At 37.8% G+C, this 12,423-nt stretch overlaps 1 protein-coding gene across 1 annotated transcript in view; it reads left to right on the top strand.

Annotated features, from left to right (window-relative positions):
- Positions 1-12,423, top strand: part of MYO3A (myosin IIIA) — a 221,124-nt gene that overhangs the window by 17,270 nt on the left and 191,431 nt on the right. The window contains exons 3-4 of the mRNA XM_064590361.1: positions 8,667-8,771; positions 9,550-9,649. Coding sequence (XP_064446431.1) covers positions 8,667-8,771; positions 9,550-9,649 — 205 coding nt within the window. The remainder of the gene's footprint in view (positions 1-8,666; positions 8,772-9,549; positions 9,650-12,423) is intronic.

The raw sequence follows: 12,423 nt of genomic DNA, 5'->3' as shown, positions 1-12,423 counted from the left end.
AGGCATTCACGAAGATTGGTTTCTACAAAAAGATTCAAACATGAATGTTGATGAGCAAAGTAAAAACTAGAACGAGTATTAGAAATTATGAGTTTCTGCTTTTGTGGCGTCCCACAGAATATGGTCTTAAGACTATATGGCCTTGGAGCATTCCCAGAATAAATGAAAAACAATTGAAGTCACAAAGACTTGCCCGATGTCTTGTTAAAAAGCTGTAGTTATTAATATGATGGATATTGTTGCAGGAAAAGCCAGAAAGATGAATGCAATGAATAAAGAATCCAGAAACAGATCCATAATGAAAAAAAAAATAGAAAAATAACAAAAGTCAGAAATGCCAATTATAGAAATTAGTAGTCTTCTTTCAGAAATTTGAGTAAAAATATATGCTCTCCAAACACAATGTAGACAGAATGCATTTAGAAAACTTATAAAGGCTGTCTTTGGAAGTTAGTTGTGATGGTCTGTTTATAGAATCTCATCCCTTTTGATTTAGATTGTTTTTTAAAATGTTTGACTATAGCCTGATTAGAGAATTCATTTTTAGTGGTGCTCTGTTATTAGTATAACTCTGGTTTAAGAAAATTATACTTCAATTTTGTTCGATTAAAGAACACTAATGACATTGTGTTGCAAAATTATACTTAAGGGTTTTTCAGTCCCCCATTACAAATCCCCATTTTAGTTTATGTTGGCAATTTAAGAATTGCATAGGCTCAATATGACATAATTCATTCATCTGGATGCAATTATTTTTAAAGGAAAACCTAAGGTCAATCTCATTTTTAATGATCTATTGCCTAATTCAGAAACATCTGCATTTCATCTTATATATTTTAATACTTCATGATCATTTAAAAACAAATATACACTTAAATTTAACATTTATTATTTTTACTTTTCTTTATATGAAAGAAAGGCATTTTATGCAAGTTGAGCAAAAGCATATTTCATCTAAGAGCATATTTGAAATTTCACTAATTCTAAATGAGGGTTTTGAGAATTCATGGTGCTTTTTCATTTTGAGCATCTTTAGGAATAGTTAAACCACAAATTAATTTGTGGTTTATTGACATTTGGCACCTATAGTCTGTTTCATAATTTCCATGTTTGTTACATTTGCCCTCTTTCCCCAGTGGGCTTTCATTTCAACCTAGTTTCTTAAACTTTCATTCAGAAGACTCTTTTCTATCCTAGAAACTAAACCACTCTTTCTGCTTCAGAAGGCAGCTAAAGAAACAAACTTTGCTATTCTCTGTACAGAACCTGTGTAGAAGGCATTGGGCAGGGTCCAAGAAGAGGGACTGTTTACATCTTCAGTTCCTCCTGGTCAAGGCCCACACGAAGCCCGACCCGGTAATTTCCCCTAACAGCAGACACAACCATAGTCAAACAGAGCAACCAGCATACATTCAATGAGGGGGAGGATTTTCAATTTAAGAATATTTCATCATTTAAAAAAAAAAGAATATTTCATCATTTGTGATTTTCTCCGTCATTAACCTCTTAAAAAACTAGAATATTTGGAGGCAGTTTTTTTTTCTTCAGCATAAGTAATCAAAAAAAATGAATCAATGAGTAAGTGGATAAAATGTATGTGTCTCAAGCTATGTAAAATGGGAATTTTATGACTTCAAAGGGCAAGCATCTAGATTTACACAGACTCTAACTTTTGGAGCTATAAATACTAGAAGATAAAAAATTTTAGGTACATATTCTTTACAAAGTAAGTGCACAAAAGAAAAAGGCATTTTCCCCTTTTTCTTTGTTCCCCACCTTAACACTACTCCCAGATAGAGAATGAGACCTCCTGCTAAAAATATCACACAGCAGAATCTCTGTATTTGGGGGAAGTTCTGTCTCTGATTTCATTGATGCTATCCATCCCTTTGCAATTTTATGTTGTTTTGTTGTTTCTTTTCTTCCTGGTTTCTAAACAGGAGTTATTTTTGGTCTTTGTACTTTAGTCTCTCTTTCCCCATGACGGTAGTGTTTAGGGCCTTGGGAAGGTGAGGCCCAGATGAATACTGAAAACAGACTAGATGCTCCCAAGGAAGGGTGCTGATTGGAGGTCCATGCCAGGCAGAGGTAAAGGGCAGTTCTGTCCCTCATCAAGAAGACTTCAAGACTCTCAACTTGATACCTCAATATGGTCATCAATTTGATGACAATTTGATGGTCATCAAAATGACCATCAATAGCTGTCATAGGGTCACACATGTAATAGGCACCAAATATTTTTAGTTCAAGTGTACTCTCTAACCAGGCACTAATTATTTAATGAAACCCTGGAAAATCAATGATGGTCTGCAAATGGTTAAATTGGGCTTGGATTTTTAATGAAACCTAAGTATCAGAAACTAGACATTTTAAAATCCACGAGTCTTTGGATATTTAGTTTAAATAACACTTCTGACAACAAGTTGCACATATATTATTAACAATCACGATATATAGCAAACAGTACAGTAAAAGATATAAAAGGAAATAAGACCTCTGTTATTTCAAGTGTACATTCTGGAAGTAAAATGTGAATATCTGATTTTCATAATTTATTTATTCTATTTATTTTATTCCTTCCATATATTAAACTCAAATAATGTTTTGGAGTTTTATTTTTCTTTTTGATCCATAATATGAGGATTTTTAGTGGGCTTTTAAAATCCTCCCCACTTTGGAAGTTTTCTTTGTTTTCGTTTTTTTTCTTTTTAACTTTTAGTCTTTAATTGGTCATTGGTCACTTTTTTTTAACTTTTGGTCATTCTATATTCATATTGTTAAAAGTTTCAACCAATAAATGGTCACTCTTTTTCAAATGTCTTATGAAACAATTACATTATTGAAACCCTTTATTAATTGTGTTATTCAAATTACTTATAGCTCTATCTTTGAGAAGCTGATTCTGAATTTCATCTAGAAGAGTAAATGTGCGGGAAGAGCCTAGAAATTTTTGGAAAGACAATAAGAGATGAATTCTTTTATTTGATAAACCAACTTTTAAGCTACAGGCTTTAAAATAAGTTGATACTTGACAAGAACAGAGAGATCAGAGGAGTTTTATAGATAATCTAGAGAAAGGCCCAGGCACTCACTGGAATCCAGCTTATAGCCATGGTGATATCTCATATGGTAGCAGACTGTCTATTGGGAACAAACTAAATAGTACACATTTAAAACACTGGAAGGGAGGGCCACCTGGGTGGCTCAGTCAGTTGAGCATCTGACTCTTGATTTCAGCTCAGGATCATGAAATCAAGCTCCACGTTGGGCATGGAGCCTGCTTAAGATTCCTTTTCTCCCTCTCCCTCTGCCCCTCCCCTGCTCTCTCTCTCTCTCTGAAATAAATAAATCTTTAAAGAAATAAATAAAAAATAAAACAATTAGTGAATTACATATCAAAATATGCTAAAAGTGATAAAATCATAGAAAGAAAACAGAAAAATATCGTAATGATCTTAGTTTAAGGAAAAGCCTTTCTTCTGAGCATGACCGAATAAGAGAAAAGGGTAAACATTAAGAAAAAAGTTGATAAATTTGAATCCCACCCCCCCCGAAACTACACATCTTAATTGCAGAAGACACCGTAACCAAAGTGAATATACCATAACCACTGGAGAAAACTGTTGTCAACATCTACAAGGGCAGATTCTATCCTGTCTTTAAATCTTTTCCTTTTTTCCCTTCCAACGTGATGTTATCAGTCTGTCTGTGGTATTCCACAGTACTTGCTCATTATTATTTTCCATATAACTATAATTCAAGACCTAACATATAATCTAGGTAATTGTTATTTAATCTCTTTAATGCAGTTCTTCAGTCTTGGGCTGTTGATGCTTTGGCCCGAATGATTGTGGATTGTCCAGTGCAACGTCAGATATTTAGCAGCATGCCTGACCTCTAAATGCTAGTAGCAGCTTCAAGCCTAGTCCTAACAATCAAAAATATGTCCCAGCATTACCAGGTGTCCCCCTTGGCGCAAAATGGTCCCTGTTTGAAAACCGCTGGTCTGACAGTATTTCAAGTTTATTGGGGGCCAAAGCTGCCCTAGTCATCTCTGACCCACTTTAGTGTCTCAGTGCTTTGCACATAGTAACAGTTCAATAAACGTTTGTTGAATATAAAGGAATAAATAATGATTCTTCTAAAAATCCCTTCTTAACCAAATATACTATTATAAGGAAAATGTATATATCAAGAATATTTTCTGTGTTCGTACATCATTTATGTTAAAATGTATTGGATATAAAATGCAATAGTGAGTGGAACAATTTAGTTTCTGAGAAGACACTGTTGTAAGCAGCTTATCATAACTTAGATAAATTTTGTATGTTCCTTTGTTATTGTTTTAGGACCTTTTCACATTTTTGTTTGAACAGTTTTAAAATGTTTTGTGGGAAAACTGGGTGGAAGGTACAGAGAGTTACCATAAACCTCTTGCCCCCAGTGTTCCCTCTTATTGACATCTTGTGGTTAGCATGGTTCACTTGTTACAGTTGATGAGCCAATAATGATCCATTTTATTACCAGAGGTCCATAATTTACATTAGGGTTCATTCTTTGTGTTGGACATTTTATGGATTTTCGAAGAGATTTCATTTTTTTAAGAGCAGTTTTAGATTCACAGAAAAATTGAGAAGAAGGTACAGAGATGTTCTGTATAGCTCCCTGTCCCCACACGTACACAGCCTCCCCTATTATCAACATCCCCCACCAGCATTGGTACATTTCTTACAATCGATGAACTGATGCTGACATGTCATTGTCACCCAAAGCCCATAGTTTACACTAGGGTTCACTCTTGGTGTTGTACATTTTACAGATTTTGACATATATAGTAAATATCCACCATTATAGTATCATCCAGAGTTGCTACACTGCCCTAGCAGTCCTCTGTGTTCCCTCTTTTTCATCTCTGTTCCTCTTCCCTCAACCCCTATTAACCTTTGATCTTTTTACTGTCTCCAGAGTGTTTCCTTTTCCAGAATGTCATATCGTTGGAATCATACAGTATGTGGTCTTTCCAGATTGGCTTCTTTCACTTAACATTATGTATTCAAGATTCCCTTATTCTCGGTGTTGGCAACTAGGTTTTAAACTCAATTCAGTCATACCCTCTTGGACACTTTTGATTAACAGAAAAATGTACTGTAATAATTGGTCATCTCATATAATCCATACCTCACACTGTGTATCAAAATTAAATAAAAATGGATCATATACCTACCTATGTAAAACCTAAACTATAACATTTCCTATAGAAAATACAGGAGAAAAATTTTGTGACCTTGGATTAGGCAAGGATTTCCTTTATAGAACACAAAAGGCAGATTCCTTAGTATTCTAAAAATGATAAACTTAAAATTTCTGCTCTTCAAAAGAATCCTTAAAGGACAAGCCACAGACTGGGAGAAAATATTTGCAAAACACCTGATAAAAAAAATTTGCAAAACATCCTAAATATATAAAGAACTCTCAAAATGCAATAATGAGAAAACAACCAATAAATAATGAACAAAAAAATTGAATACTTTCCCAAGGAAAGTGTATGAATAGCAAATGAGCACGTGAAAAGATAGTCAACATGATTAGTCATTAGGAAAATCCAAATTAAAACTATAATGAGATAACACTGCTATTTAGAATGGCTTTAAAAAACTTCATAATATCTGCTGGCAAGGATGGAGGGCGACTGGAATTCTCATACACCACTAGTGGGAATGCAGAATGGGATAGGCACTTTGAGAAATAGTTTGGATGATGCTTAGAAGGTTAAACATATGACTCATAGGACTCAACACTCCCCTGTCTTAGGTACTTACTAAGAGAAATGAAAGGTATATTCATGTGAGGAACTGTATGCAGTGTTTACAAGGGTTTTGCTCATAATTGCCCCAAATTGGAAATACCTCAAATGTCTTTCAGTTACCAAATGAATAAACAAACAGTGGCTTATCTATTCAACGGAATACTCAGCATTAAAAAAATGAATGAACAACGGGGTGCCTGGGTGGCTCATTTGGTTGAGCATCCTACTCTTGATTTTGGCTCAGGTCATGATCGAAGGGTCATGAGATTGAGCCCCACGTCAGGCTCTGAACTCAGTGTGGAGTCTGCTTGAGATTCTCTCTCCTTCTCCCTCTACCCCTCTCCCTGCTCATGCTCTCTCACACTTTTTCTCTCTCTCTAAAAAAAAAAAAAAAAGGAATGAACAACATTAAAACCTTAGAAAAGAAATATTCAACAATAGAGATGAATTTCAGGTTCATTAGGTAAAGTCAAAGAAGCCAGACTCAATGGGCTACAACCTTATGACCCAGTTTCTATGACAGTCTTGCAAATGGGGACAGAAAACAGATTAGTGGTTTCCAAGGGCTAGGGAAAGGTTTGACTACAAAGAAACACAAGGAAGGTTTTTATGTCCTGGATTTGTTCGATATCTGGATTGTGGTAGTGGTTAGATGATGAATGCACTTGTCAAAACTCAGAATTTCAGCTAAATTGTGTTAATTTTATTGTATGTAAATTGTATCTCAATATACCTTACTTTAAAAAACAAAGTGAAGAATTTATTACAAAGAATTCTGTATTCTAAACTTTACTAGATGGGAAAAACAACTGTTTGAAATAAAAATTGACTACAGAAAGTAAAATTTGAACTGCTTAGTGTGAATTACAGGACTGCATTAGTTCTTCCTGTAGCTCCTTTTTTATTTTATTTCCTGCACATTCTTTAGGGTTCCTTTATCCCTCCCCTAACATTCCAGCCATTTCCTCTTGCATTTACAATCAACCCCAGAAGATGCAGCCAAAAAGAAGCCACACTTTGGAGAAATTGGAAAGGACACTTAGTCTCCCCATGGTGATTTTTAGATATTTTAAAACTGGCCCTGAAATTTGGGTGTTTTGTTTTGTTTTGTTTGAGAGAGAGAGAGAATGAGCAGGGGAGAGGCAGAAGGAGAGGGAGAGAGAGAATCTTAAGCAGGTTCTATGCCTAGAGCAGAGCCTGATGCGGGGCTTGATCTCACGATCCCGAGATCATGATCTAAGCCGAAATCAAGAGTCAGACACTTAACCAACTGAGCCACCCCGGTACCCCTAAAATTTGGTTCTTTGAAATAAGTGCCATGCAATTTAAAGAAATTTGAATTTCTTTTCAATTTTGAGTAATTCTTTGAACCAATCATGCTAGGCCACAATGGGGGCAGCGTGACCCTGTTCTCTGTTGCATGGACAGCAAGAGTCTTCTGTTTGTCCAGCGAAATAGTATTCCTCTTTCTGATGCAGAAGAAAATGCAAGTTTGGGAATGCTGGGACTGCACCTCTATAAGCTGAAAGAAGTTTTCTTTGAATGTAGAAAGGCATCAGCTGCAAATTGGTTAAGTGTGAAGGCTCCATTCTAGAATCACACTGTCCCAGTTCCTATCTTAGCTCTGTCACTCCTGTGTGATCTTTCGAGAGTTACTTTATCATTTTGTGTCTCACTTTCCCAATCTTTAATATGGAGATGATAATACCTACTGAGGGAGAGGCGAGATATAGAGATAACTCGTGTGAATGGATTAGAAATGTTCATGGCACAAAGTATGTGCTCAACACATCTGAGCTATGATTACCTAATCCATAATGTATCAGAAGTGTTGGGCATCCAATACAATTGAATTATCATGTTAGGAAAATTTTGGGAGAAAATGTGTTCAGTATTTCAAACTAGGATGCCAGGAGTTTACATCCTCTCGCCGATTTTCTCTGCCTCTATTTAGCTTAATAAAGTCATGGAAATTATGGCTTTTAGCTCCTGTTACCCTGGTGGGTAACAAAGGCAGGCAGGAGAGAAGGCTGAAAAGTCAGGGTAAGACCATGGACCAGAGCCCCAGAGGAGAATCAGGGCAGAAGGTAGAGACTAAAGGGTCAGAGATTAATAGATCAATACTCACGGGGTCCAAGCTTCACCGGGACCATTTACCTAATTATCGCCCCTCTCTGGTGCTTCTCTGTTCTGCAAATCTGCTGCTCTTTTGAAAGTTTTCTGTGGGATTTAATGTTACCTAACTTTGGAGAATGTGCATGTGAAAAATTCCCTACCATGGTCTTCCCTTTTGTTTTTTCACTTAGATTCCCCTACTTCTGTGGTGTTGGGGCGGGAAGAAGCTAAAGAGCCTGAGAAGCATGATGTTTAAAACAGTTTTCTGAAATGTTTGTAGTCCTTATTTCAATGCATTCTGAAATTTTGCCACAAAGGGGGCTTGTTTTTAAGTGAATGCATGTACAAAATAGTATGTAGCCTTGTATTGAGGTCATAGAATCTTATTGCACTATTAATTAAACAATCAGAAATCAAGAATACTTTTTTTTTTAAGCCCTAGATCCTAAAATTGGGGACTAATTTGTGGAATCATAATTATTCTCCTTGAATTTAAAAATCAAGCCCAGGGCTTCTCCAGGGTCTCTTCTAAAAAGTAACTCACATGAAAACTGTTTTCTAATAATTAATTGTGCGTTAGTACATTTTATTTGTTCATTTCATTTATGAAGCCATAAAGATGATGAGAGCAATCGTTTGAAACAAAAAATCGGAACAATTTCAAAAAAATGTTTTTAGAAAACCTTTTAGAGCAAGTACTTAAAATGTCATATCCATTTTAATATCTTGGAATATTCCCTTATAGCTGTGCAATGGAGGATCAGTGGCTGATCTTGTGAAGGGATTTCTGAAGAAGGGCAAAAGAATGAGTGAACCCATAATTGCCTATATTTTACATGAAGCACTATTGGTAAGGTAATTTAAATTGTTCATGCATTAATTATGAGGTAGTCCTAGTTCAATAAAAAACATGGATCCTAATTTTAGAAAAATATCACTACATTAGTATTGATTGATGCAAGAGTATATGCAAAATCTGAAATGTTTAGCGTTACTAATTCCTTGTTTTATTAGAAACCAAGGGGCGCGTGGGTGGCTCAGTCATTGAGCATCTGCCTTCGGCTCAGGTCATGGTCCCAGGGTCCTGGGGTCAAGCCCCGCATCGGGCTCCCTGCTTGGAGGGAAGCCTGCTTCTCCCTCTCCCGCTCCCCCTGCTTGTGTTCCCCCTCTCTCTCTCTCAAATAAATAAATAAAATCTTAAAAAAAAAAAAAAAAAGACACCTACCCTCCTTTGTGTCAGCAGAACCCTGAGTTCTGATGTCCCACCTATATTTCTGAGACTGATTGTGATGAAGGCAGATAATGTGTACTTTTTATTAATAGATTTTTATTTGCCATTATTTAAAATAAGTAGACAGAATGTTTCATCCACTGAGATCAACATGTTTTTAATGAAGTATTTGATAAGAGTTAAGGAAGGGGATGCTCTCGTTTATGAATTTTTATAAAGTCCAAAGTGGAAATGAGGTATTTTGATTTGACTAATTCAATGTGAAACATTTTAAGAATGTTTGAATGTTAATTTTGACCAGTATTTCCGATTGATTTTGCACAAACGCACCCTTCTGAAAAATACTTGTTTGTTTGATGCTTTCTTTAAAAGTCATTCTATATCTCCCACCCCTTAGGGCCTTCAGCATTTGCATAACCACAAAACCATCCACCGTGATGTAAAAGGAAATAACATTCTGTTGACCACTGAGGGTGGAATCAAACTCGTAGATTTTGGTAAGTGTGGCTTGAAATGCGTGAGTTTGGGCTGCAAAATGAGCCCTCAGCCTCGCTTTCTAGGCATTGAAAGTGGAGAAAAAACAGTATCCCACTGAGGGAAGAAAGTGCAGGGATTTTTCTTATAAGTTTGGTCAGTGAGAGATTCCCAGAAGGAAAAGTGACTCTTTTCAAGCCAGCGAGCCTGTGCTCACAGCACTGTAGCAGTATGCGGGTTGATGGTCTGAAATAGACAGCACCCCAGATGCTGACACTAAGCCTACGTGATAGTCCCACAGCCCTTATTAGTTGCTTTACAAATGGGCATGTGTCCAAATGCAAGATTTCGAGACATGAAGGGAAACCTTCAAAGGTCTCTGGGAAAATTGTTCCTGTCGTAAGAAGGAGGCACAGGGAGAGGTGGTCTCTTTCTTTCTTGGGACCCTGTCTGTCTTATTGCCATGCGTGAACGTGCTGCAGCCCCCTTGCTCTATCCCAAGAGGAGAGCCACCCTGGGAGGTGGAGCTGAGAGGCAGGAAGAACGAGGGTCCTCAGTGGTAGAACTGAGCCACTGAATCAATGGATTCCGGCGCCTGCCCTCTCTCTGGACCTTTTGTCATGTGAGATAATAAATTTCCATATTTACTAAGCCAAATGGGTTTCTGTGTCATAGCCAAAGGCACCATAACTGATACGTTCCCTGTTCATCTGGGCAGTTATTTAGCGGTATGACAATGTCCTTCCACACCTCCTCTCATTGGATTCCTGTTGAGTGCACTGCTCCTGGGACGGTGGGCCACATTATTCTAGAACGTCTCCATGTCAAGTGTCCTTCAGTCACCTTTCCCTTACTCTGGCTGGGGAAGGTGTCCCTCCTTGTGCTTCTTTACCCTTTATATTTCTCCCTTTTTGTGTTTATCACATAGGATTTTCACTATCTATTTGGTCTTTATCCTTTGATAAAAATACTTAGGAAGATAGATAGGCTCTTTCAGAGGTAGAATTGCATCTTACTCTATCTTGTAGACCTAATGCTTTGGGTGTAGTAGTGCAGTGAGTAATAGTTGAATGAATGAATGTTACTTCATTTTGCATTTTGGAAACTGAAGCTTAGGGAAGGTGGAAATTAATTGAGTTTAATATCCGAGTGTGTAGCTCCCTAGGGATCTGGCTTACCCCCAGAATGAATTTCAGAGCATCTGGAGAGGAATGGATGAATCGCATATTCTTCAAACAGCCATGCATGCACCTTTTTTTTTTTTCCTCAGTTGAGTTTTTGAAAACTGCTGAGCAACAGTGAGCTTGACAGTGAATTTCTGATGAACAATTGGGATGCAGCTAGTCTGTTGCTGGTTGAGTTCAGAGCTGTGTGTTGGCACAATCTGGCTGGGTTAGGATACTAACAGCCAACTTGTGCCTGAAATGGAAAAGAACAACAACAAAATGCTTTATATTGCTCCATAGGAAGGGCCGTTCTCTTCAGTCATGAAAGAAAAACTGGTAAACCAGCAGCTTTGAGAAATGCACCTTCCTGGGACACCCTCCAAAGTAGTCTAGATTAAAAACATATACCTAAATAACAAAGTGGACTTTTATGTGATACCTTTGTAAATAATCGTAAGTTGGGAAACTGACAAAATGAGGGCGTTGGTTTTGGATGAATTACGGACTTTATTTTCATCAACAATTAGAAAAGAGGGCCAGTCACCTACTCAGTGTGTTCACAGTGTCTGATACTAAAATGCTATTATTTGCATGAAGATAATGCTTATATTTCTGTTCCCTGTGGTAAGATGACTTGGATTCAGTTTGCCTAAAACGATTTGTAGGTTTCCAAATGAATTAAAACCTGGGGATGGAGGTGCATGCCTAGTGAATCTCCTCAAGGGCAGAAGGAGTCAAATGTGATAAGCCACAACCTGCCACATATACATTGAAAACCGATGTCCTCATTTAACATTGAAATCAAATGTTCGGGGAAGGCTGAAGCTGGGAGTAGTGTTTTAGAATACATTTTATTTGAATTTCTCACCTCACAAAATCAATAGTAAGCTCATTATTGGCTCCCGAAGGACTGTGCCCGGATGGCTACCAGTCTTCAAAATGTCCAAGTGGAACTCCACCACCTCAGCCATCCCAGAAATCTGCTTCATGTCAAGAGTTTCTTGTCTTGGAAGAAGTCACCAGTCCTGTTTCGTTGCTTAAGTCAGAAATCTTAGGCTCATCCCAAGAGTCTTCCTTCGTCTTTGCCTCCCACATCTACAACTAGTCGCAAAGTTCTGTCTCTCTATTACATGTATCCCCGGTCTCCATCTCTCTGGCTTCTCCCTAGTACTGGCCGCTATCTCCCACCTGACCTCCTGCACTTCTCCTTCCCTCAACCCCTACATCCAGTCTTCCTCCCTTCCTTCCGGTCCCGTTCTCCACACTGCAGCCAGGGGCACCCTTTCGGAAAGCGTAGCTGGTCCTGGCACTGTCTTGCTCAGTATTCTGGTCAATGGCTTCCACTAGCCCTTGTGTAGGCCTTTGCCTTATGATTTTCTGGGTAGCAAGACCCAGGCTACCTCTTGAGAAAGGTCTGTCTAAATTGTTTTATCTTCTCTTTAGCATACAGAGAATAAATTTCCAGGGATACACCAGAGGGTTTCACACAAGAGAGAACAGGAAGAAGAGGGAACACTTTCCAATTCTAGGGAGATTGTGGAAAGATGAAACCGAGAAAGAGGCAGGAGAGTGAGATGAGCTTTACAAAAGTGAAGCTGACAGCGAGGGCAGGAAGAAGCTCCCCACCATTG

This window comes from Mirounga angustirostris, unplaced genomic scaffold (assembly GCF_029215605.1).
Source record: "Mirounga angustirostris isolate CCGP_5_RB_7025 unplaced genomic scaffold, mMirAng1.0.hap1 SCAF_5, whole genome shotgun sequence".
In the NCBI taxonomy this organism is placed as follows: Eukaryota; Metazoa; Chordata; class Mammalia; order Carnivora; family Phocidae; genus Mirounga; species Mirounga angustirostris.
The sequence above is the reverse complement of the archived record's forward strand: the minus strand, read 5'-3'. Positions and strand labels throughout refer to the sequence as shown.